Raw genomic sequence first — 10,551 nt, forward strand, 5'->3', positions numbered from 1 at the left:
CATTAATTCCTTAAGTATACAAATACGCAGGACTACAGTTGGTGTTTGAGTTTTAATCTTTTCAAATGCCTTTCTCCCAGCTCAAAAGCTATAAGAAGGAGATAGTGGTAGCCTCTTAATTCTTTTTTTCTTTTGAAGCTCAAACATACTGAAAGTTCTTATCATCCACTACTCACGAAGCCAATACATCCCACTGCAGATCTTGTTATACTCTGGAAGTTGTTCAATTGGACCTGGAATTCAAAGAAAGTTGACCATGAGATGACACATTCTGAACTGTTAAGGAAAGCTGTAGAGGGGGTTACAATAGGGGAACCTGGCTACATACCCAGGGCAGCAACTGCAGGATGCTTATCATAGATGTACTTTGTGCAAACTTCTCTAATAGTCTGGGCATCAATAGCCTAAAATAATTAGAGAGACATCTTCATTACCAACCCTGGCCAAAAAGTTATTAGCAGCCCAGAGGAAAAGGCAGCAAAACACTTAAAACTTTCTGATAAAAAGTCTAACCTCTGTACTGTACTTCCTATAACAATTAAGACACTTAACTACTGCAGTAGGGGCCTAATTAAAAATTTACAACAGGGGTGGTACTTACTTCAATCCTTGCCTCAAGTTCTGGAATTGGAATTCTGCGCTTATAGCACAGCATTTGTCTTCCAATGTCTTCACAGATTGGGGTGGAGCCTAAACCAGGAGAAAATAAGCTTCAGTTTATCAGCATACAAATGCAGGAAAGTTTAAGAAAAACAAAAAACAAACAAAACCTCTAAGTCTCACCATCAAGTTGCAGCAGCATATTTGTCTTCAGAAGATTTTTTGCTCGAGCTACTTCATTTTCTGTGACACTTGTACAAAGTCTTATCCTGAAAAATAGTTTAGATCGAAAAGCATTACTTAAAGCTGACCTGAGGCGTGCAAGAGGGCTGTGTGCCTCTTTACTGCAGGCAATCTACCCAAGCACATCTATTCTATAGGCAGTGCTGATAAGAGAACTTGATATGAAAACAAGCCATAGGATATGCAGAAGCAGCATGATAAAAGTAGGTTTTGGAAGCATACCAGTATTCAGCCTAAGATCAAGCTTTTCTCCTTAGATGAGCTGTTTCCTTTCATTAAGTGAATGCTTTGAGCCACGTGTGGTCCATACTTGCCAGTTTGAGAATGGTTGCTGGTAAGCTACCCGGAGCCAAGCAATTAGAGGTAATTAGCCCAGAAGGCAATCCATTACTTCCTGGCTTTTGGTAAGATAGCAAACAGTATAACTACATCACACTGCATAGAGAAGACTATTAGAAGGACAGAAGGATGCAGTACTCTTAACCCATTACTTCAGCACAAGAAGGGCTCACAGCTTCTCTGGTGTTAAGCTGCAGCATACAGACAGCTACAGCAATGACGTTTTTACCTATGAGCTATTTACAGAGATCTCAGAATAATGGTAAATAAGTGCTACACGATGGAAAAACACTCATTTTGTTTTCTTTCAAATTCATCTACTTCAAGCCCGTAAATAACATGTCTATCTCTAATTACATCTTCAGTTCAAGCATTAGAATTGCACCTATGATCATGTTTTCAATTTAGATACAAGGTTTTAGATGAATGAAATTATCTATAGTCCCAGGTTTCAAGATTCTGTATATAACAGCTCAGCTACTTTTCACATCACTCTCCTATGTACTCTAATACCTGGTGTGTCACGTGGGACAGTAACTGCAGAATCATTAACTGGTGACAGTATTTAAAGGTAACTGTCCATTCATTATGCTGAATATTTACTCTTTCAGTTGTCAAACATGCAGTTCATGGCACTGCACGCTGGCTTAGCAGCATTCTAAAAAGTCTGACATACATTTCATATCTGTTCTCACATGAAAGTCAGAAAGAAAATCATTGCCATTATCTTCCTTGTAAAAGCACTGCTACTAACTACAGTTCACACTTATTCTTCTGGGGGAGAAAAAGAAACCTGAGCCCAGAAGTGTTCATCCTAAGTAAAAGTGCCAGAAACTGGCTGCTGGGAATGTGCATCTCATGCACTGAAGTTCAGAACCAGATACAGTTGTTTTTTCCAGGCAAGCCAAAGCAGAGAAATAGAAATATTCTCTTCAGAGAATTCCTTTTCCTAAAGTAAAGTATATTTGTCCACAACAGTGTTTTTTTTAGACAAACAGTTGTTTGCTTACCATTCTCTCTGAACAAAATGCACCATGTCCTGTACAGTCGATGGCTCACAGACCATATAGAGCCCCCACAGCCCTGTGTCAGTGTAGCAGGTGTTGAAGGACTGGAAACTATGACACAGGTTACCATGGCAGGCAATCTGAGCAAGTTTACTGGATAAATTCTGCTGAGGCAAGAGAAAACACATTTCATGAATTTTCTGAAGGCTTGTTAGTGTTGTTTTCATTTCTATCATGACAGAACATGCAATGGTATCAGAAGGTCCAGCAGAGGCTACGTAGTCCTCTAGCAGCTCTTCATTGTCACAGTTTCTTCCCTTGCATGTAATCTCACGCTTCCAAATAACATTCCAGATTTTAAGCCAAAATCATAAAGCTACACAGGTTCAAGAAAGGAACAGCTGGCAATACCCACACATTCTGATAATGTGTAAGGATGAACCATTCTGCTATTGACTGGCAGGCCTCAAATCACTTCTATTTTAGTGATCTAGAACCACTTCCTAAGATTCTCATAGATCTTGGGCAACAAATCCTTTTTGACTTCCAGCTGGGTTTCCCTTATCCTGCTTTAATGAAGGACCTTCAGAAATAATATCATGAAGTAACAGTACCACCCTCAGATATGCTCAAATCCACCTGTGCTGGCTGAACCCCATTAGGGAAGTCTCACCAGCCTCATTACAAGCAGGGTGCTTGCAGGTCCACTTACCACTCCTCCTCCAAAGGAACGATCCCAGTTACCTATCAGAGTGTTTGCTACCATAAGAGGAATGGTATCTGGGTCAGACCAGCCAGCTGCTTCCACAGCGATGGCAATGTGCGCCAGGGGCATCTTGTCATCTCTTATACGGATCTGTGGGAGCACATGAAAGCAGATGTAGTACAACCTGCACATGGTAACGTGCTTGACAAGTTCAGCATTCATACACAGACATCTTCGCTACACCAGCATCCCAAAGCAGGCACTTGCAGAACCAAAAATTAAAGGGCACAAAGTTACATTTTACATCAGCCTTAATTAGTTGCACTCTGGACATTTTGTAACACTTTCCCACCTACACACAGAGGGCACTACAAATTGTTTTATAGAAAGAGCAGGAAGGAAAGAGAATGACTTTTCAGTATCTGAATACAGTTGGAATGTAACACACGTGCCTCCATATCCCCCAACAAGGGGACATGTTCCAATGGTTAAGGCAGGGGAACAAAAGGAAAGCAGCAGCAGGAGTAAGGGAAGTATACTTCCAGGAATTGATGGGGCAGAGAAAGTGGTGGCAGCAAGGCTTGCCAAAAAGAAGTTGGTGAGTGAGTGCTGCTTTGGAAACTACGTATCCCTGTTGCTGTCACTGCGTGCAAAACAACTGAGCTCTCATCTGCATGTGTCAGTTGTGCTTCAATAATAATAAATATATATATATAATATAATATAATATAATATAATATAATATAATATAATATAATATAATATAATATAATATAATATAATATATATATTATATAAATAATAAATAAAGGGATAAAGGGCAGCTCAAAAAGCCACCAGCAGCTTACCTCACTGCCTGTGAAGCTGCATGGTGGAAGGGGTGGCAGCCCTCCTTCTGGAGCAGATGGCAAGTTACCGAAATGGCATTTTGCTAGGTCAAGTAGCTCGTCGTGACAGACCCCTGAACAAAGGTTTTTCACAAACTCTGTAATGCTACTCTGCAAACACTTCATTTAAATTGCTTTAGCAAGCAGTAAGGTTCCGCCCTCTAATCCCACACTTTCAGATTGCCCACAGCACTGTTACTCAGCATAAAATCACAATCGTATTCTAAATCAAACCGCTCTCAATTTCAAGCCTAAACACTTTTTCTCTTGTTTTTTTTTGCTACTCCCTTTTCACAATGACCTCCTCCCAGGCCCTCCTTTTCAAGCTCACACAGAACAATGACCTCACCCTCCAATTCAATTCTCCATATTGATTTAAGAATGTTTCTGGAATTTTACTTGAGGGAAAAAGGGAACAGAAGTCCAAAGGCTACAGTGGCACAAACTGAACAGGCAGGGCTAACAATGAGCATCTGGGACCTACTGAACAACAGACAATTCACCGTGTTGTTCCCAGGAACTTAAATGACCATGGTTTTAAGTACAGTTTCACACTATCCAGGGTGAGTAACTCATACCAACCTCCAGCAGCAGCCAGGACTATTCTGGGTCCTTTGTAATGTGTTGTTATGTACTCCACCAAGTCATTACGGTTTATAGATCTGCAACAGTCAAGGAATCATCACTACCATGTCAGTAAAGTTTATGACAAGATGAAGAAATATAAGTACAGAATGATACAGTATCAAAGTAATTATAAGTTCTGCCAGCGTACAGAGCAAAAAGCTACAATAAGGGCAACTTCCTTAAGAGGAAATAGGAGCTTCATATATTTTGTCTTTCAGAGTTCATACAGCTTCCTGATAAGGAGTAAGAATTACAACTCTACTCCATGTTGATCTCAGTCAGGTGGAGCCAGGATCCACCAATGATCTCATGTCAGTTTTACAATAGCACGATTGGTGATCTCCTCATCTGCACTGCTGTAAACAAGTGCAGAAAAGAGCAGTGTAAACGCAGGTTTATTTACAACAGTGCCTAACACCTGACTGGTGGGAAAAAGGAGCACTTCCAAGTTTGCATCTTTTAATAAAATTTTAATAAAATCTTTTAATAAAGTTACTCAAATAACAAAAATAATGGCACATAAGGAAGGTGTGCAGTAGACACGTGAAGTTCACGTACACTTTTATGACTGCATAAAGGGGCAACAGGGAAGTTCTTACAATCACATTCAGTGCAATTTCATGTATCTTCCAAGGCCAACATTTAAAGTCATTCCCTGCATTTTCACAGGAATCTTTTAAATACAGAAAAGTTACCCCACAGTTGAAGATGGCCACAAACTTGGACATACTTGATGTTTTCAGTGGGTCCTAAAATTGTCCTTCCGAGGGCTGTTTTCTGATAGGCTGTGGCATGAAGGTAATCAAAGACAACTTCCTGTAAATTGGTCTCAACCTCTTGCATCTCTCGGAGTATAACTCCTCGCTCACGCTCAATCTCTGCTTCTCCCAGGGTGCTGTTCTGGATTATGTCAGCGAGGATTTCCACAGCTAATTGAAAACAGAGATGGGAATGGAAACTGAATTTTCAGACTACCAAAAAAATCTGGTTCCAAAAGTAAAACTCAGCTCAAAGCAGGGGTGGCCCAACATTCACTCATAAGAGCTGCTGTTTGGAACTTGAAAAATTTAAAAAATGTACAAGCTCAAAAGGCACTTCCAAGGGCAAGTCCTGCAGAAACACTTGTAGTATCAACATCGCTTCTGCCACAACAACCCTTCCCACATTCCTATAGGTTTAATAAAGTACTTTTTGCCCAAAAAAGAAGGGATTGTCAGGCAATAAAAGAATCATTCTCATGCTTCACCAGGAGCTGGATGTTTGTTTTACTCTTCGCTGCTTTTCAGATTAACAAAAGCAGTTACCTCTTGGTAAATCTTTTGAAAAAGCCTTTGCATAATACACTGTTTGTTCCCTTGATGTATACGCATTCAGATGAGCTCCCATGTTCTCAATCTCCAGTTCAAGGTCTAACTGAGATCTCTTTTTTGTACCCTGAAACAAAACAATAAGGAAGTGAAACTGAACCTTTGAATCCACTTGCTGACTATTAATACCGCTTGTCTGCCAAAGTCAAGGTGAAGAGAAAGTCTTCTGAAATGAATACTGGCATACTAATCTCTCCAATATTTAGGAAGATCTAAATCCCACTATGCTCACAAATTAAAATGAAAAGCTGGGTTTTGTGTCTTCTAAGAACATTTTAAAAAATAAAGAGCAAGTTAAAAGTAGACCTGGTACAAACCTATAGTTCTGTATCAGCTACACAAGACTAAAAATTTGGCTTTGCTATGTGGAACCAAAATCAAATCCCCCTGATTTGTAAACTGTATTTAGACAATTCTAAGTTCCTATCACTGATCTCTAAAGATAACTAACTTAGAAATTTGTTGTAAATTTTAAGCCAGTACTCATACTCACCTTGAAAGCCATATGCTCAAGAAAGTGAGCAGTTCCATTGTTCTTCTCATTTTCATATCGGCTTCCAGCATCAATCCAAAGTCCAACCTCAATGGGGATAATAATTTTATCAATCAATAATGCAACTTTGCTGTTTTTCCTCTATGAACTACACTTAAGATTTTTAAGACCTACTTTTAAATTGCTTTTTCTTTAAGTGAACCAGAAAAAAGAAAAGATCTTGGCAAAATTCTAATTGCAAAACACTTGCAAAAGCCTTATGAATCCTATTTCTCTGCTCCTTTTAAGAACAATTGCTAATAAACATTTATAGACTCCAACAAAGTTCCATAAAGAAAAAAACAGGAAGTTATGAAAAAACATCCCTTTTACAGGTTACCTACTGTGCACGTTGAAAGCCCGGAGTCTTCAGAAGCTACCTGCAAGCCATTCTCCAGAGGACTCACACGAGTCTCAGGAACATTTAAGACTACTTCTGTTGCTGCCTGGGCAGCTCTGAATCTGCCTCTTCCCACATGTACACACTGTAAGAAAAAGACATCAGTCATACTTAGATTATAAGCTATACCACAGATTCATTTGAGTTGGAAGGGGTCCTTAAAGGCCATCTGGTCCAGCTCCCCTGCAACAAGCAGGGAGACCTACAGCTAGATCAGGTGCTCAGAGTCCCATCCAGCCCTTGGGTGTCTCCAAGGACAGAGCATCCACCACCTCTCTGGGCAACCTGTTCCAGTGCCTCACCACCCTTACTGTTAAAAACTGCTTCCTTACTTCCAGTCTTAATCTCCCTCTTAGTCTGAAACCATTTCCCCTTGTCCTATCACCACAGACCCTGCTAAAGGAGTCTGCTCCCTTCTTTCTTATGGCCCCCCTTAGATACTGCAAGACCACTCTCAGGTCTCACAGAGCATTCTCTACTCCAGGCTGAACAGCTCCAGCTCTCAGGCTGTTCTCGTAGGGGAGATGTTCCAACTCTGGGATCATTTTTATGACCATCCTCCTGGCACGCTCCAACAGGTCCATTTCTCTCCCATACTGAGGGCTTTAGTCCTATCCTATCCTAGAATGCTTTTCCTAAAATGTATTCCTGAACTTAAATGTAAGTTCATGGCTCCTTCTTTAAAACGTGCATTTAAAAAAATATTTTTCTCTCAAAATTATTTGTCAGTACTTCACACAGGAATACATTAACCAACTCAGAAGGAAAAAAAAAAAAACAAGCATCACAGAATATCCCAAGTTGGAAGGCACCCACAAGGATCACTGAGTCCAACTCCTTGCTCCAGACAATGCCACCCAAAAAAAAACAATCAGACCATATGTCTGAGACTGTTGTCCAGGTGCTTCTTGAATTCTGGCAAGCTCTGTGCCTTGACCACAGCCCCACTGAGCCTGCTCCAGTGCCCAGTCACTCTCTAGTGAAGAACATTTTCCTTATATCCAACTTGAGGATCTCCTGTCGCAGCTTCATGCTGTTCCCTTGGGTCCTGTTACTGTCACCAGAGAGAGCAGAGATCAGTGCTGCCCCTCCGCTCTCCTTATGAGGAAGCTCCCCTCCCATTCTCTGGGCTGAACAAACCAAACTACTTCAACTGCTCCTCATACATTTTAAGGCAACTAAAATGAATTAGATCGCAACTGCTTTCCTTCAACTAAATGTTGGGGCCTATGTCTAAGACTGCAAGTCACAGTCATCTGTTGTCCAGAATAAAGCCAGATATTGAAATTGCCACCTTGTAATTAATCCAGAAGTTACAAGAAATTAACATTAAAAAATCATTAAGAAATTACAGAATATCTTGGGTTGGAAGGGACCTTAAAGCCCGCATCCCCACCCCCTGCCGTGGGCTGGCTGCCTCCCAGCAGCTCAGCTGCCCAGGGCCCCGTCCAACACGGCCCTGAGCGCCTGCAGGGATGGGGCACCCACAGCTCTATGGGCAGCTGTGCCAGGGCCTCACCGCCCTCTGAATAAAAAGTTTCCTCCTTACATCTGATCAAGATCTCCCCTGTTTTAAGTTTAAAACCTATCACTGTCTGCTCTTGCAGGAAATTGACTTCTGTTTATAAGCACCCTTTAAGTACTGGAAGGCCTGAGGTCTTTCCAGAGACTTTTCCTTTCCAAAGGGAAGAAGCCCAGCTCTGGTTTGGCTTTGTTTGCTCAGTTGGTCTCAAAAGCCTCCTGGGCCGCACAGAAAGCACACAACCCCTCCCGACACCCCCCGCCCTTGAGGGCACGCAGCCGGGCGCTGACACTCCCGCCATTCCAGCGCCTCGGCTCCCACGCTAAGACTACAACTCCCGTCGTGCACCGCGACACGCGGCCTACAGCCCCCCCGCCCTCACTGCGGCGGCCCGAGAAGCGCAAAGAGCCGTCGAAGCGCCGATGCCGCCCAGAATTCCCCTCTCCATCCCCGCTCCGCCGCCTACCCGATTCCCAGAGCCGGACGGCCGAACGAAGCGGGTGCACCAGGGCAGGAAGAGCCGCCGTGCCGCTAAGCGCCCCGTGGACGCCGCCATCTTCGCCAGCCCGCGGGGCGGAGGCTCGCTTCCGGCGGGCGCTGCGCAGGCGCAGAGCGCCCTGACTGGGACTGGCGGCGGTGCCGTGAGCCGCTGTGCAGCGCGGGCTGCGGGGAGCTAGGAGCCTGTGTTCTTCACAAAAGCAATGGTTGTAGTTAATATCAGGATGCTCGAGCAAGCCATGTTCAAGGTCAGCTGCTCCAGAGCTGGTCGGCTGTAAACTGTGAAACAGGCTTAACCACTCTCCCCTCCTCATGCTACTCCGCGGAACTGCACTGTTCAGGAAAGTCAGTTTTCCTCCTAATAAACTGTTATCGGCAGTTTCTCTAACGCGAAGTTGGATGTTTTCTCTGTGCAGTGCTGTGTGTAGAGCTGATGCCTACCGAGCTTCCTGTCGCCATGCAGCACTGAGTTAGGGTAGCTCGTTGCGGCATTTCTCATCATGCAGAGTCAATCCAACTAGGTAAGGCCAGGCTAAAAATCTGAAATCTTGTTTCACAAAGAGTTCTGAACATAAGGAACGTGTCCAAGAGGCTGGACTACCAGGAGGCTTCATCCATGCCAGGAGATGCAGTCCCTGACACAGGGGGCAGCCCTGTGTAAGCCGTGCTGCAAGCGGTCCCTGGGCACTAAGGCACCAAAGCTGCCCAGCACTGGACATGGCCTGCCAGAAGGGACCTTGGTAGGAGCCAGGGTTGGGCTGGGAAGGGCTCTGGCAGTGTGCTAGTACAGGCAGTTCCATCTCAGAGCCATGCATTCCATGTTTCTGGGCATGCTTTGGATGTATGGGTGTAGATAAACATGCACAAACAAGCAGAAAGCAGTGCTGTCAGTTTTCATTTCCTCTTTAAAATGTTTACTTTTTCTGCTGGATTTAAGGGCTTTTTACTTAGCTTATCAAATTATCTCTCAGAAGTATACTTTTTTTTTTTTTTTGTACTATTTTCCTAACTCAGGATGTCCCCTCTGCCTCACATTGAAGCACACTACTTGTCACAACCTCTGCCTCAGTAGAGACACCATAAAGCTTTTTTACTGCTGTTCTGCGCTGCTCCAGAAAGAAGGCCATTCATGCCTGTGTTCTGTGCCTCGTGTTTTCCTTTTCAATATATGCAGCCAGTATCTGAAAGAGCTGAGTGCTAAGAGAGGGACTACAGCCCTCAGTCCCTCTGTCTCTTGCCCACAACTCTGTGAGGATGTTCAGTCTCAAAAGCGGTAAGAACTGAGGATCTCTGTGCTCAGTGTAAGCTATCTCCTACATCTACCAAGATCCTGTCATTCAGAGTTAATTCCTAAGAGCTGTCAGAAGTGGTGTTCCTTCCCGCTGAAATATTAATTTTAATGTAGATTTCAGGTGACACTACTACCACAAATCACACACAGCAGTGACAATTGATAGTAGTTCCTGAGCTGCCTCAGAAGCTAATGATTGAGAAGGCTATTCAGAGTTATTTACATTGCCAGACTCCAAATCGCGGGGCAATGCCAGAAAAGTCACCATATATATAAAAGTCAACATATACCATGTTGTTGTTCTGGAATATTTTTGTGTGTAGGCAAATCCCTTAGCATTTCACAGTGAAAATATACTGAATGCCCTAAAACCTTTGCACTGTCACTGCATGTGCTGTGTGCTTAAGCAGAAGCTTTGATACTGCAGAGGGGATCCAGCTTCTGTCACAAGGACAGAAATGCACAAGGACTGCATTATAACAGTAAAAAAAAGCACAATGTACTGCACACATTTAAAAATGAAAGTGGAAAC

The 10,551-nt window shown here is 43.1% G+C and overlaps 1 protein-coding gene across 2 annotated transcripts; it reads right to left on the reverse strand.

Annotated features, from left to right (window-relative positions):
- Positions 1-38: 38 nt before the first annotated feature.
- PMPCB (peptidase, mitochondrial processing subunit beta) lies at positions 39-8,832 on the reverse strand. Of its 2 annotated transcripts, none has more exons than XM_052680901.1 (13): positions 8,697-8,832; positions 6,653-6,793; positions 6,270-6,356; positions 5,714-5,843; positions 5,140-5,338; positions 4,365-4,444; positions 3,744-3,856; positions 2,902-3,045; positions 2,193-2,353; positions 784-869; positions 602-690; positions 329-404; positions 39-233 (listed from the first exon to the last, which is right to left on the reverse strand). In XM_052680901.1, the coding sequence occupies exons 1-13, from the start codon at positions 8,784-8,786 to the stop codon at positions 169-171; spliced, it is 1,461 nt and encodes a 486-aa protein (XP_052536861.1). In that variant the 5' UTR covers positions 8,787-8,832; the 3' UTR covers positions 39-168. The 2 variants fall into 2 exon arrangements, with proteins under 2 accessions (XP_052536861.1, XP_052536860.1); XM_052680900.1 differs by having other exon boundaries at positions 2,193-2,356.
- Between the last annotated feature and the right edge of the window lie 1,719 nt (positions 8,833-10,551).

Source organism: Tympanuchus pallidicinctus, unplaced genomic scaffold, assembly GCF_026119805.1.
Source record: "Tympanuchus pallidicinctus isolate F22 unplaced genomic scaffold, pur_lepc_1.0 scaffold19, whole genome shotgun sequence".
Classification (NCBI taxonomy): Eukaryota; Metazoa; Chordata; class Aves; order Galliformes; family Phasianidae; genus Tympanuchus; species Tympanuchus pallidicinctus.